Source organism: Cydia pomonella, chromosome 24 (genome assembly GCF_033807575.1).
Source record: "Cydia pomonella isolate Wapato2018A chromosome 24, ilCydPomo1, whole genome shotgun sequence".
Classification (NCBI taxonomy): Eukaryota; Metazoa; Arthropoda; class Insecta; order Lepidoptera; family Tortricidae; genus Cydia; species Cydia pomonella.
In genome coordinates this window covers 11701932-11719603 of record NC_084726.1, presented here as the reverse complement: position 1 = coordinate 11719603, position 17672 = coordinate 11701932, and the positions used below count along the sequence as shown (strand labels likewise).

General features: G+C 37.1%; 1 protein-coding gene and 1 non-coding gene across 2 annotated transcripts; both read right to left on the bottom strand.

Annotated features, from left to right (window-relative positions):
* Nucleotides 1–5726: 5726 nt before the first annotated feature.
* LOC133531164 (uncharacterized) lies at nt 5727–7658 on the bottom strand. Its single transcript, XM_061869296.1, has one exon. It carries the CDS (start codon nt 7096–7098, stop codon nt 6118–6120), a length of 981 nt encoding a protein of 326 aa, XP_061725280.1. The 5' UTR covers nt 7099–7658; the 3' UTR covers nt 5727–6117.
* A 3068-nt stretch (nt 7659–10726) lies between these two features.
* On the bottom strand, nt 10727–10799 carry Trnad-guc (transfer RNA aspartic acid (anticodon GUC)). The gene has a single exon. It is a non-coding gene; the product is annotated as a tRNA-Asp (tRNA).
* Nucleotides 10800–17672: the final 6873 nt, after the last annotated feature.

Genomic DNA, 17672 nt, shown 5'->3' with positions numbered 1-17672 from the left:
TCGTGAAAGCCGAGAAGGACAAGTCCAGCAAGTACCTAGACTTGGCTCACGAGATAACCGCCATGTGGGATGTTGATTCGACGATCATTGTCCCAATAGTCGTTTCAGCGAACGGTCTCATAGCGAACAGTCTCGACCAACACCTTGAGAGACTCTCGCTAGGTGGTTGGATCAAGGGTCAGATGCAGAAGGCGGTGATCTTGGACACGGCGCGGATAGTGCGGCGGTTCCTCTCTCTGCAGCCCTGACCACCGGCAGCTTGGGCCCTGCCCCGCTGCTGGCGGCACACTAGGTTAAGTTTTTTACAATGTGTTTATATGTGTTTTGTATAGTATTTTTTGATGTATTTTTATATTTTACTTTTATATCCATATTGTAAAAAACATAACCTAAGAAGAAAGAGAAATAAAGATAATAATAATAATATAAAAGCCCTCTTGATTGTTCAAAAACTAATGAGAAAGTTGTATTTTATGCACATGTGGGGCAAAGTAATCAGATGCAAATTTAGTGTTGTTTCCTTATGTTGGCTGGAGAATTGATTTTTAAAATTATGATTTTGAATATTTAGTATTGCATAGTTAGTTAGTACTTTCTCGCATTGGTGAGGTGAAAATGTTTGTTTCACTCGGAGTCAAAGCTTGTGTACCTAACCCTCGTGCCTTGATACCCTCGCAAGGATTTCTCAAACCACTCGCTACGCTCGTGGTGTAAATTTGGAATCTTTCGCTTGCTCGGGTATCAATATTAGCACGAGGGGTTAAACAACAACTTTGCCACCTTGTTAAGACATCATCTACCGTCCCGTGGCGCCCTTATGAAGGGAATTGTGTTTTCCAATAAACTGATTAGTTTCTGTATAAATCAGAACCCCTAGTGTAAATTTATTCGATAGCGTGACGTGACGTACGCGTTTGCGTTAAGTCTCATTTTGTGTGGGATTTAGAAACAGCCCGCCAAACGGGACGGCTTGGAAACTCAAAATCCCATACAAAATACGTCACGTTTCGCTATCGAATATATTTACACTAGGGGTACAGTATATTACTATTGTTTCCTTAGCATTCAAAAATATCATAAACTGGAGAATTTAGAAAAGGTATCGCCATGGCAGGGTGGTCTATACTTGCCGCAAAACTAACTGGCCACTGAGATCATTATGCTATCTCCTTTACCCTTGTTAAGACCAACCAAGAGTGAAAGAGATGCCATTATGACCTGACCGGCCAGATAGTTTTGCGGATAGTATAGTGGTCAAGACGTAGCCGCGTAAGCTGAAGCCGGCCGGCCCGGCCACCGGATGGTTTAGTCACATTTTCTTTAGTATATAATAATAAATATTATAGGGACATTCTTACACAAATTGACTAAGCTCCACGGTAAGCCGAGAAGGCTTGTGTTGTGGGTACACAACGATATATATAATATACAAATATTTACATTCATAGAAAACATCCATGACTCAGGAACAAATATCTGTGCTCGTATATCAAATAAATGCCCTTACCGGGATTCGAACCCAGGTCCATCGGCTTCATAGGCAGGCTCACTACCCACTAAGCCAGACCAGTCGTCATATGACATCTGTTTCAGTGTATGATCAGTAAAAATAATGAAGTAAACCGCAATACACCAGAGCTCACAGAGCGGAGCAACTTCATAAAGTGCGTTATTTTTCCATCTTCCTCGTAAGTTTGCTTTACGCTAGGGTGCCCATACTGTAAGCAAAGATAAGGAAATGCACATTTTCGTAACGTATCATACTATGCGTCAAAAGGATCTAGCATTCTCTAATGCTGTACACACTCGTCGAGAGCCTCTCGCCCAGAGTCTCGTCACCACTCCGATCCAATTGGAAAATCGCGAGACGAGACAAGGACGAGCGAGACGATAAGGTACAAACTCGTTCTCGGCCTGTCTCTGTGTGTCTCTCCGAGTGTGTAGAGCCCGCATAATAGATTAACAAAAAGAAATAATACCGGGTGAGGCCTGTAGCACGATCAAACAATTTAAAGAGTGTACTCCTCAATGTGTTTGTTAATTTTAATTGCTATTTTTCATACAAATTAAGTATTTAGCTTCAATGTTCGCCATCAACAAAATTCGCAGTACAAGGCGACGTGTGACATGACACAGTGCCGCAATCTTGTTATCGGGTCATTCTCTTGATGTGTGCCTGCGATGCGTCTTATCACCGCCAAACCATACTAAAAGTATGAAAAGTTTGACGGAGTTGAGTCTGACCGCAGACATATAGTTTGAGAATGACCCTATTACAACTGTATGCTTTATGGGCTCATCTAGAGCATTGCAACTTCTTAAAGTACGTTATTTTTTCCATCTGACGACCTGTTGGCCTAGTGTTGTTCCTGAGTCATGGGTGTTTTCTATGTATATCAGTATATTTTTATCTATTTAAGTATGAATATCGTCGCTTAGTATCCATAGTACAAGTTTTGCTTAGTTTGGGGCTAGATCGAATGTAAGTTTGTCCCCAAATATTTATTTATTTATATTTATATCTCCTCCGTAAATTTGCTTTGTTCTAGAGTATTCATGCAATTACCAACCAAAACATAAATTGATGTTTAACTTTCAAGATCACTTTAATGGGACTTAATCACTTATAATAATTAATCGCGTGTAATCATAATTATCAACCACTCGAGTATGGTCAATTGGTCATTTTAGACATAAAAAAAAAAAAAAAGCGGCCAAGTGCGAGTCGGACTCGCGCATGAAGGGTTCCGTACCATTTATGACGTATTAAAAAAAATCTACTTACTAGATCTCGTTCAACATTTTACCACTTAGGACACACATTTTATTCTTTATTCTTTATTCTTTCTTTATTGCATCCATGGTTTGTACAGGTGTTACATACTCGTAGTAGTTGTGAGTTTCACATGGACCCTGATAGGGTACAGCAATAGTCTTAAATCTATGTTATGTACTTAATCGAGGTTTTATAACAATGGTTAGTTGATTTTATGCTATACTATTCTATACTAATTCCAATTTTAAATTTTATGTCGACAAATTCATTCACAACTAAGAGATAATATTATTGATAGTTAAAATTTTATATGCAATAAAATTGTAGTGTATATAATATTAATTTTAATAGTAATGTCAAAAAATAAAAAATAAAAAAATCTGATATCATGTAAAATATTAACAATAATGCGATGCGAAATATAGCGATGAATAGATATCTAATAACATTCGTCATTATTTTTATCATCCAAAAAATCATTAAGTTTATAATAGCATTTGTTAAGTAAAAAGTTCTTCAACTGTTTATTAAATTGTTTTTCTGAGGCCTGCAGTTTTATTTCGTCACTGATTTTATTATATATTTTTATTGCCATAATTTTTGGACTTGTTTTGTGTAGCTGTAGTTCTGATCGTTCGGGTGGCGCCAGGTTATGCTTGAATCTACTTTCATATCTCCGAGGTTTGTCGACCGATTTTGGGAAAATATGAGGATATTTTCTGACAAATTTACAAATTTCTAATATATAAATGGATGTCAAGGTCAGGATTTTAAATTTTATAAAATAGGGTTTACAACTGTCAGGTGCTGTTATATTTGCTAGTGTTCGTATGCATTTTTTTTGTAGTATAAATATATCTTCTATATCGGTACTGTTTCCCCATAGGATTATCCCGTAATTAAGCCACGAAAAGGCATATGCATAGTAAGCCATTAGAGCACATTCCAAATTCGTTGATTTTTTTAATTCTCTCAAAGCATATAAAAATGTCGAAAGTTTACTTGTAATTTTTTTTATATGTGCTTTCCAATTAATGTGCGTGTCAATATCCAAACCAAGGAGGGTGAAAGTATCTACACATTCTATAGTCAGTCCGTTGAAGGAGTAATTTATATCTAACGCAGTTTTTTGGTGTGGCCTAAATTGCATTATTTTGGTTTTTGAAAAATTTATTTCTAAATTATGGTCCGTCAACCAGTCAGTCAGTTTTGTCAGTATATTATTTATATTATTTTGCAGGTTTTGGTCGTTTTGATATGACATTAAAATCGAAATATCGTCGGCGAATAGTATACATAGGTCGTCCAGATTCCTAGGGAGATTATTTATATATATTAAAAATAATAAGCATCCGATACAAGATCCTTGGGGAATGGAATGCTGGACTGTTTCAGCGTCCGATTTAACATAATCGATCATTCCAGTTTGGTAGTCTAGGTGTTGTACTTCGACGTATTGTTTACGGTTCTCTAAATACGAGGTGAACCATTTATGCGCTGTACCTCTTATACCTATTTCATATAGCTTATCTAGGAGGATTTTGTATTGTACTCTGTCGTAGGCTTTCGACATATCTAGTAAAATACCGACCGCATATTGTTTGTCATTCAAAATATTTAGCACTTCTTGGATATATTTATATGTGGCCAGTACAGTTGAACGATTCCTTCGAAAACCATTCTGACTTTCATTAAAGATTGAGTATTTTTCGCAAAATGAGTTCAGACGTTTGCACATCGCTAGTTCGAAGATCTTTGATGAAGTTGGTAGTAGGACAATAGGTCTATAATTGTTGGGATCTGACTTAGCACCTTTTTTATGAATCGGCTTTATAATAGAAGTTTTTAATTTGTCAGGGAATATTCCATCAGAAAAGGACTGATTAACGAGCAGATAATACGGTAGGGTCAGTTCATCGGCACAGCTTCTAATTAATTTAGGCGGTAATTCATCGATGCCGTAACTACTTTTGTTTTTCATGTTTCGTATGATCGCCTTTATCTCACTCGGCTCGACCGGTCGCAAGTACATAGTGTTGAGTGTGCGTGGTCCCGGCCGCCCGCGCGGCACCTCTCCCCCGGTGACTCGCCCGACGGATGCAAAAAATGCATTGAATGCGTTTGCTACTTGTTTCGGGTCAGACGTAAGATTAGTATTGATCGCTAATTCAATATTGTGTTGTGGTCGTTTGATGATTTTGTTTGTGCGCTCCTTTATTATTCTCCACATGGTTATAGATACGTTCTCGGAATTTCGTAATGTTACTATATATTGATTCTTTTTAGATTGTGAAATAGCGCGTTTTAGTAATTTTGCATATTGTTTGTAGTGTCTTATGAGAGTTGGATTTTTTGTATAAGTAACTAAAGTTTTTAATAGCCTTTTATGTTTACATGATAATTTGATCCCTTTAGAAAGCCATTTTCTTTTAAGTTTTGACTTAAGTGTTATTAATATTTTTGGAATGCATTTATTTAGCGTTTCTTTTAATGTACTTTCGAAAATATGATAGTTTACGTTAACGTCATTGCTAGGTTGTAGTTTTTGCTTCCAATCTATTTTTTGTAGCTCTAATTTAAATTTCGACACGTTATACGTATTAAACGACCGCTTGTGTGTTTTCCAGACCATAAGATCCCTTTTTTGATTCTTATTTGTAAGTTTTGTGTGTAAAAGTGTGCCTTTATGGTCAGAAAATCCGAAATCATGGACGCGCGTGTTTAGGTATTTGTGTTTAAAATTTGTAAATATCAGGTCTAAACAAGTTGACGAAGTGTTTGTAACTCGTGTCGGTTCTTTGATATGCTGTGTGAAGTTATACTCTAGCATTAAATGTATAAGAGTTGAAGAACTTTTATTATTTTCTAATACATTAGTGTTAAGATCGCCTCCTAGTATAACCGATTTCTTATTATATTTTTTACTTAAATGTTCCAAAACCAATCTCAATTGTGTGTAAAAAGAATCAACATTTCTATTATTCCAATAAATTACAATAATGATTACATTTAACTTAATAAGTTCTATGGCAGCGATTTCAATGACATATTCGACCGAGTAATCCACAATATCCTTTCGCTCCTCGTACAGCAGGTTGTCCCGCAGTAGTATGCAAACGCCTCCGCCCGCGTAGTTCGCTCTGCAGTATGATGACGCGAGGACGTATCCTCCGATGTTAATGATTTCACTTTTTTCTTTCGACAGCCAAGATTCGGAAATGCAAAGTGCTTCGTACTGGTGTCTATTATCGCATTCTAGTAGTGACTCAAGTAACGGTATTTTATTGCTTAGGCTTTGCATATTTTGATATAATATATTAAGGTTGGTGTTATTGATTTTTTTAAGCGCCGGTGATGTTGCGAAATGAATGGTTATTTTGCTCGTTACGGGTATCTAGGCCGGGAGTGTTAGAAATAGTATTGTTTTGTGAACAAGCCGAGTCGAAGTCTTCATGGGTGCTATGTGCGGTCGATGGATAGTTCGCGTCTACGTTAATATTTTGTATCTCGTGATCTGGCGGGAATTGTGGTTCTAGGTGGGTGATTCTTCCGTTTACTACGAGCTTGTTATCACGGATAACAGCATGTTGACCGTTCTGTCGAGCTAATCGTAAATTCGATACTAGAAGCTTCCTATGCTCTAGTGCCTTTCCGGTTAAGTACTCAGAGATAGATATACCAGTGTTTTTAAAAAGCCACGAATTTTGTAGGACATATTTAGCCATTCTTTTACTGATTAATTCAATTTTCAGTGGCCTATTGGTCCTGCTATTTCTTCCTATTCTGGAAGTCTCTTCTATGTATCCAGTTAGATCGATGCCTAGGACATCGTGACATAGATATATAATACGGTTCTCAATATCAACCTCATGTTCATCGCGATATTCAGATAAGCCGTGCAAGACTATTATTTTACTATTATGTTCGTAGGTATCCTGCGATTTTTGATTTATTTGTTGATCCAGTTGGTTTAATTCTTGTTGGAGTGTAATATTTTTCCTTTCTAGGATTTTTATTTTACTTTCTATGTTCGTTATGCTACTTTTTATGCTAGTTTGCTCCGTAGTTATTTGGTTAGTGCATGAAGTAATGTCTGTCATTAGGTCGGCAATCGATTTATTTATCTCGAGTTGTATTGTGTTTTTGAGATCGTTAAGTATTGACTGGTTGTTTTCCCTAAGTTTAAAGTCCAGCAGTTTACTAATACTGTCGAGGGTAACGGGGCTCTCTTTACTAGAGTACACATTTGGTGGAGTTTTTAAAGTGTCCTGGGGTCCTGGGGTGGTATCTGTACGGTCGTGTACGGGATCATCGACTGACATTGTTGTGTCGTTTAGATTTAGTGCAACAGGTTTTCGAATTGGTGTATTATCATTTTTTGGCCGACGGGTAACATTATTGCACAATTCGCAGAGCCAGTTTTTTTCTAGTGTGAAATGGTTGGCCATATAATATGCAGAAGTCATGTTTAGGCAGGATTGGTGACAGTGTCTTCCGCATGCTGTGCATTTTATCATTTCGCTTGCATATTTAATTTCATGATCGCAAACAAGGCACTTCATCTTGCTTTGCTGTGTTTACCTTTCTGCTTGCTGTAGTTCGGCCAATCAGCGCAGAGGAGGGAAGATATCGGCGGTAGCTTTCGCTTTGGTAGAAGCGGGACAGGTGTATGATCGACCAATGGCGAGACAGTGTAATTTGTCGTTTGTTAGTTTTTAAGTCTATCACATCCGTTGGAGCACTTTAAACAACTATTTAAGCACTGATACTGCATATTTTAAGAATAATTTTCATGTTTTTTTAATAACTAGTCACTTAGCTTTCACTTGATATAACTTTTAGTGGGATTTTCTTAGGTTTTATAGCACTTTATAATTTAATTCGCGGGGCGCACGAATACAGGTGTAGTATCTATCGCTCTCGCTCCTACCAACTCTCGCTTTTACCACTTTAGAAGTGTCTCTTGCGCAAACTATTCAGTTTAGAAAAAAATGATATTAGAAACCTCAATATCATTTTTGAAGACCTATCCGTAGATACCCCACACGTATGGGTTTGATGAAAAAAAAAATATTTTTTATTTTATGACTTATTAAAAAAACTACTTACTAGATCTCGTTCAAACCAATTTTCGGTGGAAGTTTGCATGGTAATCTATATGATATATTTTTTTTAGATTTTTCATTCGGTTATTTTAGAAATTACGGGGGGGGGGACACACATTTTTTCACTTTGGAAGTGTCTCTCGCGCAAACTATTCAGTTTAGAAAAAAATGATATTAGAAACCTAAATATCATTTTTGAAGACCTATCCCTAGATACCCCACACGTATGGGTTTGATGAAAAAAAAATTATTTTTTAATTTTTATGACGTAATAAAAAAAAAACTACTAACTAGATCTCGTTCGAACCAATTTTCGGTGGAAGTTTGCATGGCAATGAATATCATATATTTTTTTTAGATTTTTCATTCTGTTATTTTAGAAGTTACGGGGGGGGGGACACACTTTTTACCACTTTGGAAGTGTCTCTCGCGCAAACTATTCAGTTTAGAAAAAAATGATATTAGAAACCTCAATATCATTTTTAAAGACCTATCCATAGATACCCCACACGTATGGGTTTGAAGAAAAAAGATTTTTTGAGTTTCAGTTCTAAATATGGGGAACCCCCAAAATTTATTGTTTTTTTTCTATTTTTGTGTAAACATCATAATGCGGTTCATAGGATACATCTACTTACCAAGTTTGAACAGTATAGCTTTTATAGTTTCGGAAAAAAGTGGCTGTGACAGAATCGGACAGACAGACGGACATGACGAATCTATAAGGGTTCCGTTTTTTGCCATGTGGCTACGGAACCCTAAAAAGGTGATATTTCTAGGTTCGAAAAATCCTTGCGAGGGTATCAAGGCACGAGGGTTACGTACACAAGCTTTGACTCCGAGTGAAACAAACATTTTCACCTCACCAATGCGAGGAAGTACTAACTATGCAATACCAAAGATTCAAAATCATATATATTAAAATCCTCTGTTTCTTGAGGATTAAATAAAATGTTACCTATTTAGGACGTGGTCACCCTACAAAACTCTCAGCCACTCGAGTATGGCCATTCCAGACATTTACAAACACGGAACCATAGCGGGAATACACATTTGTTTGATAACACTTCGCATTTTCAATGCAACTGGTATAAAACATATTTTATTTCTATTTTTATTGCTATTTCGCGCATTGAGCGACCACTGAGAACTCCGAAGGTACGAATAGCTATCGGTAGTAAATAGTGACCTCGAAGCTCTAGAATTAGATCCAATGACGACCCAGAATAGAACAAGCTGGCGAAAAGCGATTAGGAGAGCCGACCCCAACTGAACATGGGATAAGGCCGGAGAAATAAGAAGATTGCTATTTCGCGATGGTGGCAAATAGGTATAAGTCTTTTTACGAGGATATAGGAGTTAAGCATAAGCTTAAAGCTAACGTTATCGCTTGTCAGCAAGCAGGCCGTTTAACATCCTTTAATTATTTTATCTCGAATATAAATTTAACACCACAATACTACCGAAATTGCTACAAAATGTACGATATCTTATCATGACCCATTCCAAAAAATATCTTACAACCATAAGATAAAGATATTTTATTATTCAAGAAGGCATATTACAATGCGCTTATGAACTTCAAATAAAGCTACACCGGCTCTAACCCTACACCTCTGACCCGAGAAGATTTCATACTTTAATTAACCCAAAAATTTCGTATTCGCGACATATAATCATGTCGCGAGTCGCGAAAAACAGGAAAAAAGGAAAATGAATAAGGAAAACCTTATTCGCGAAGTATTTTGCAATTGCACCGGCACCTCAGGGTGTTTCCAACGCATTACGTTTTTAATGAATATGGAAGGGATGTAATTTGTACCGGTATTGGTAATATTTTGATACGTGTTTGTACCAGTAGTTTGAGGGCAATGTCTGGAGTTTAAGAGCTTATAAAAAGTCATACTGGTATACAGTATGTAACAAATATAGTGGGGATTCGTTTAAGAACATATTCACTAGGAAGACACAAATAGTAGAAAAAAAATTTTTTGACGCGAAAAAAAATTCCCCTTTATACAAATTAAACAACAATTTAGAAATAATTATGAGAACTTGTTTAATTACTGTAGAGTGCTCAGTGTATATGATAAGGCTAAAATGCCTGTAATACCTAACTACATAACATGTAAAAAACAATGAGTATGGTAATAGTCTTATTTATTACATACCAAAAACTCTGAACAGCTTTCCCTCCGATGTAATTAATAACATAATTAATAAACCAAACAATACTAAAACTATTGTTAAACAAGCACTGATTGATTTAAATGTGAAAAGACTCACTAACATTTAATTTTGTGGGTTGCATCCCCAGTTCCTTAGTCAAGAGAATCTTTAAAATGTGAGATTAGTACTAAGTATATATTTCTGTAATTGTTTGTGGAAATAAACAGTTTAAATTTTAACTTTTTTTTAAGGTGCAAAGTTTTTTCTCGTCAAAAAAATTGTTCGTCTATTTTTTCCTAATTAGAACTCGATAACGAATATGCAGTTAAACAGCTACCCACTATTTTTGTTACATCCTGTCCTGTATATCCCAACATTGTATCTATCGCTGAAATAGCAAATTTAATGATAACCGTGTTTTTTTGTCGTTTATAATTTCGAGCAAATTTAGAAAGCCTTAGTTCCAGTTGGGGTGGATCGTCAAATTAATTATGTAATTTTATTTCAACTCGATACATTTGCCTTTTGTTAGTCTTTTTATATAAAAGCTTACAAATATGATCATATAGGTACATATCCCATCTTTGCACCGCTCGGATAATATTACCCGCTTATTTTTCCGTTTATAATTTCGAACTAAAGTTATAAGGGGGAAAAAATAAAGTGGAAAAATTACTGCCTTGGGTGAGGCTTGAACTCACGGCCTCTGGATCGACACTCCAGCGCTCTGCCATCTGAGCCACCACGACCACATCCATAGCTAGGAAATTTCCAGAGGCCGTGAGTTCAAGTTTCAACCAAGGCAGTAATTTTTACCTCATTTAAATTTATTCTAAGCTTAATAGCATCATTGCAGATGTTTCTGCTTGTTAAACATTTATTTATTTTATTTATTTATTTAAACTTTATTGCACACATAAAGAAAAATGTACAAATGGCGAACTTAATGCCAAAAGGCATTCTCTACCAGTCAACCATTGGGTCAAACAGAGACATTTGTGTATGTTGGTGCAGGAAACAATAATAACAAATAATAAGGAAAAAATTAAACGTGAAGTCAAATAATATTAAAAATATATAAATAGTTAAATACTACTACTTATATAATGTATAAAAGATAGACTAATACATATAACTATGTACATATACATGATGGTGAACCTTATTTAAGTTCTTCTGACAGAAGATGCTTGCGAAGTAGTCGTTTGAAAACGGGTTTGCTTGGGGCTTGTCGAATAAAGAGAGGGAGGGAATTCCAGAGACGGATTGCCTCAACGGCGAAAGAGTTAGACATAAAACCAGTACGGTGAGAAGGAATCGAGAGTTTGAGAGAACGGGAGGAACGGAGTTCACATCCTGGACGGGGGGTGATGAAAGTGAATTTACGTTTAAGATAACCAGGGGAGGAAGGCTCGAACAAAATGGAGAATAAAATACTCAGGATTCTAAGGGACCTACGACGACGGATGGAGAGCCAATTTAGCTGACGGCGATAAAAAGAAACATGGTCGTATTTGCGAAGTCCGAAAATGAAACGTATGCATTAATTAAGTATGGGTAGCATATCGTTATTGGTGAATTCCAAATATGACTTGGAACTCCGGTAGCCGTCTCAGAAGTGTAACGTTCTTACGGTAGATGTCGCTAGGGTCCCCTAGACCCATATGATGGAAAAATTTGCTAGCTATGGTTGAGGCCTTGGTGGCTCAGAGGGCAGAGCACTGTAATATCGATCCAGAAGTCGTGAGTTCATGCCTCACCCAAGGCAGTAATTTTTCCAAATTTAAATTTATTCTAAGCTTAATAGCATCGTTTGCAGTTTCTGCTTATTACAAATTAATTTAAAGGGGAAAAATTGGATACAGATGGGGATGGATTCTCAAATTAATTATGTCCTCTTATTAGTGTAATAACCTAAAGACAGGTGTATGAAGTGTCAGTCACTTCTCTTTTGGTACCTAAGAGTTTTTATATAATAGATTACAAATATGACCATACCGGTACATATCCCAGCAATGCACCGCTCTAATAGCAAATATTAACCGCGTAGACATTTGAATGATAATTATTTCGAAAAAAGAATATGGCTTTTCTTGGATCCACTTGGAGGTGGATTCTCAAATTTATGATGTCATCTTATCATAATTAATACACTTGCCATTTTGTCAGATTTTTATATAAAAACTTACAAATATGGACAAACCGGAACGTAACCCAAAATAACAATGCTCGGATAATATATAGCGCATATTTTTAAGTTTTTAATTTCAAACAAATTCAACGGGGAAAGCCTTCGATCCAGTTGGGGGTGGATTCTCAAATAAATTATGTTACTTTATTGAACCTTCATACACATGTATTTTGATGAGACTTTTTATATAAAAACTTACAAATATGATCAAACCGGTACGTATCCCAACATCGTACCGCTCGAATAATATTAACCGCGTATGTTTCCGTTTATAATTTCGAACAAATTCAAAGGGGAAGCCATCCAGTTGGGGGTGGATTCTCAAATAAATTAAGTTAGTTTATTGAACCTTCATACACATATATTTTGATAAGACATTTTATATAAAAACTTACAAATATGATCAAACCGGTACATATCCCAACATCGTACCGCTCGAATAATATTAACCGCGTATGTTTCCGTTTATAATTTCGAACAAATTCAAAGGAGAAGCCATCCAGTTGGGGGTGGATTCTCAAATACTTTAAGTTATTTTATTGAACCTTCATACACATGTATTTTGATAAGACATTTTATATAAAAACTTACAAATATGATCAAACCGGTACATATCCCAACATCGTACCGCTCGAATAATATTAACCGCACATTTTTCCGTTTATAATTTCGAACAAATTCTAAGGGAAAAGCCATCCAGTTGGGGGTGGATTCTCAAATTAATTATGTCGCCGTGTAACGCTTGCCACTTGGCAAGAGCTGTTTGAATTTGGAGTTGGCAAAGATTTTACTATTATTTAATCCGGGCACGGGAGATGCGGCGACGTACGGAAGAAAATTGTGTCGAACAAGATGGTCATGTATATGTATTGTTTTGTATACGAGTATATAATTTATTGACAAACTTAATCTATTAAACTTAATATTCGCATCAAACAAAGTTTTCGTCGTATTTCATCATTAAAAAAAAAAATCTAATACCCGAGTTCCGATATATCGATATCGGTCCTTTTCAATTCCGGTATTCCGTGTACCGATCGATATTCCGGTATTTCGGGATTCCGAAATTTCGGTTTTCATGCCCTAATATGGGGTGATTCAGAACGTCAGTCAGATGTAACAAATTGTTATTAATCTTTTGTAATTTTGATATTTCTATTTTTTAGAAAGAAGCTAACAGAAGTTTAAGGTCTAACATACAAAATCGGTAACAATAAACGCAAAAATCAAAACGGTCAGACAAAGATAATATCTTTCTCATTCCGTTCCCAAAATTTCGTTACGACCAGTTTTGGAGGTGTAAAATGTCGAAAACGAAACCTCGATTTCTGAGATTTTTACGCAGGAATTCGCCTAAGCTCGCCTAAGTTCGCCTTTTGTACAGTGTGTGTTTATGTGCAATAAATAATAAATAAATAAGCTGCAGTTGTCCTTATCGCACTAATTATAGGAACCGCCCCAGTCACCGCGAAGGAGATATTTACCTAAACATCTCAAATCTGAGAAGGGTATCAGCTGGTTTTCTATTAACTTATTATAGTGGCGTTCGACTCTCTTGGCTGGTCTTAACAAGGGTAAAGGAGATAGCATTATGATTACATTCGCCAGTTAGTTTTGTGGCAAGTATACCTACTAATTTACTTACTGCTGTAGTGCAGCGGCCCGAAGTAGATCTCGGCCTCCGATACCAAACACCGCCATGCTTCTCTCCAAAGCCGTTTTTGTCCAGTCGACGGCGCCGAGTTCGCTAAGGTCTTTGTGCACTTCGTCTCTCCAGTGGTACAGTACTTGCTATCAGTGTTGGCCGAAAGTTAATTAGAATGGCCATTAATCATTACAAATTGAACCGTAAACTGTAACGGACGGTTACAGTTTACGGTTCAATTTGTAATGCTTAATTAGAATTGACCATTAACCGGTACAAATTGAACCGTAAGCCGTAACGGACAGTTGCAGTTTTCGGTTCAATTTGTAATGCTTAATTAGAATTGACCATTAACCAGTAGAAATTGAACCGTAAACCGTAACGGATAGTTGCAGTTTTCGGCTCAATTTGTAATACTTAATTAGAATTGACCATTAAACATTACAAATTGAACCATAAACCATAACAGACAGTTGCAGTTTTCGGTTCAATTTGTAATGTGTAATTAGATTTGACCATTAAAAATTACAAATTGAACCGTAAACCGTAACGGACAGTTGCAGTTTTTGGTTCAATTTGTAATGCTTAATTAGAATTGACCATTACTTACTTATTCCGTTAGCTCAGCGACCCAAAATGAGACTTGGCCTCCGACACAAGACGGCGCCACTTTTCTCGGTCCTGTGCGTCCTCTCGCCAATTGTCGACTCGAAGCTCGCGCAGATCCACCTCAACCATGTCGCTCCAACGATACCTACCAGAACCATTTGAACCGTAAAACGTAACGGACGGTTGCAGTTTACGGTTTCAATTTGTAATGGTTAATTATCAATTCTAATAAACGTTCGGCCAACACTGCTTGCTATACGTAGCAAGTATAGCATGGCAGAATATTTGCCCGTATATCCCCAACCCCAACTTCTAAGGAGAGAGCTATCCCGTGTTAGCCGCTTCCACAAAATTTACTGTGACGTACAAACGGCTTTATTGTTTGTTCTTATTTATCTGGCTGCGATATGGTTAATACGAGCGGAGATTTAAGGAAAATCTGAGACAAAGTTTCGTACAGTCATGTCTGAAAATATGGGTACGAAAAAAGTGCCAAATATATGTATACACGATCTTATTGCCCATGTATTAAGTTAGTGTATACATATTTTTGCCAATTTGTCTGTATCGATATTTTCAGACGTGACCATACCTACATTAATATAATCTTAAATATAGACTTTTACCTAGACCTACCTAGTTTTACTTAGGTCCATGGGGTCTTATCACGCACAAGTTTTTCTCAATTCAATTCAATTATATTACACAATATGACTAAGTCCAGGACCATCGGCTTTATATCACTACCCTCTAGGCCAGACCGGTTATCAAAACCTATAATTACCTACAATTTCACCCCGTAAATTATAAACAACCTGTATAAAAAACCATATTTCTCTTCTTCTTCTTCCTCGCGTTGTCCCGGCATTTTGCCACGGCTCATGGGAGCCTGGGGTCCGCTTGACAACTAATCCCAAGATTTGGCGTAGGCACTAATTTTTACGAAAGCGACTGCCATCTGACCTTCCAACCCAGAGGGTAAACAAGGCCTTGTTGGGATTAGTCCGGTTTCCTCACGATGTTTTCCTTCACCGAAAAGCAACTGGTAAATATCAAATGATATTTCGTACATAAGTTCCGAAAAACTCATTGGTACGAGCCGGGGTTTGAACCCGCGACCTCCGGATTGCAAGTCGCACGCTCTTACCGCTAGGCCACCAGCACTTCACATAAAAAAACCATATTTAAGTTCTTATTAATGTCTTAAAGATAAGTAGTAAATTGACCAAAGGATATAAAAAAAACATACTCCTGCGAAAGCTGCAACGGTCTCATTAGCACCGTTAAACGCGGTACTTGAACTTAGCTCATTCCAAAAAAGGAAGTTGTCAATTTATTTAAGTAACACTTGTTCCAAGCTAAGTCCAATTTTAAGGTCCTAATTTGATCTACCATTTTTGGAGGGAAACCGTTAAAAGAATGTCAAGTGTTAAAATTACTGTCAACTTCCTTTCAAATGTTAAAATAATGTTAGGAAATCGTTTTGTTGCTACATCGATGGTAGCCGATTGAATTTGACGTCCAACTTGAAATTCAAAGGTTGCGGGTTCAAATTCTGGCCTGTACCAATGAGTGTTTCGTAACTTATGTACGGAATCACTGAATATCATATGATATTTATGATTTAGCTTTTTGGTGAAGGAAAACATTACAGGGTAACCTGCATATATCCGGGACGAAATTCAAAGGCGTATGTGAAGTCCCCAGCCCGCATTGGGCTAGCGTGGGGACTATTGGTCAAGTCCTCACGCGCAATACATGAGGATAGTGACTAGCAATGGTCAGGGACCGGAAAACCCGTTCATTTGCCTTACCCGTTCGAATGGGTAACCCCTTCATATGATAAGCTAATCGTTTGGGTAACCCGTTCAACCGGTTACCCAACAATAATGATAACCCGTATTATTCAGATTAACCTAATCGTAACAAGTGGTTACCGCTTACAGGAGCTGATTCGGTTTGTGTTTTGCGTGTACTAACCGGTAACCTTTCGGTTTAGGGTAAGCCTTACCCCTCTCCCGCGCCTTTCCCCCGCCGCTGCGGCATCGCGGCAGAGATGGGCATTACGTAATAGATTCGATAGCTATATTGTAACTACCGACGTAAAAGTACTTTTCGTTAATGTTGACTTACTATATAGATGCTTATTTGTATCCGGTTTATAACAGGTTTTAGTAAGATGGCGGCCACACACTTTGTCATAAAAATCATCATTTTTAGGTTTTAGGGAGTTCCGATTTCGAAAATGATGACGATTTTGGAATCCAAGATGGCGGCAATGCAGTTGGTCATAAAAGTCGTCATGGATGTCGTTTTATACGTTTTAGGGAGTGCAGAATTCGAAAAAGATGACCATTTTGGAGTCCAAGATGGCGACCATGTACAATGTCATAAAAATCGTCATGGATGTCGATATGTAGGTTTGGATGGAGTCCAAGATGGTGACTATGTACTATGTCATAAAAATCGTCATGGATGTCGTTTTATAGGTTTTAGGGAGTGCAGATTTCGAAAATCATGACAATTTTGGAGTCCAAGATGGCGGCCATGCAATTCGTCATAAAAGTCTTCATGGATGTCGTTTTATAGGTTTTAAGGAGTGCGGATTTCGAAAATCATGGCTATTTTTGAATCCAAGATGGCGGCCATTAAATTTGTCATAAAAGTCGTCATGGATGTCGTTTTATACGTTTTAGGGAGTACAGATTTCGAAAAAGATGACCATTTTGGAGTCCAAGATGGGGACCATGAAATATGTCATAAAAATCGTCATGGATGACGTTATATAGGTTTTAGGGAGTGCGGATTTCGCAATTCATGACTATTTTGGAATCCAAGATGGCGGCCATGCAATTTGTCATAAAAGTCGTCATGGATGGAGTCCAAGATGGTGACCATGTACTATGTCGTAAAAATCGTCATGGATGTCGTTTTATAGGTTTTAGGGAGTGCGGATTTCGAAAATGATGACCATTTTGGAGTCCAAGATGGCGGCCATGCAATTTGTCATAAAAGTCTTCATGGATGTCGTTTTATAGGTTTTAGGGAGTGCGGATTTCGAAAATCATGACTATTTTGGAGTCCAAGATGGCGGCCATGCAATTTGTCATAAAAGTCTTCATGGATGTCGTTTTATAGGTTTTAGGGAGTGCGGATTTCGAAAATCATGGCTATTTT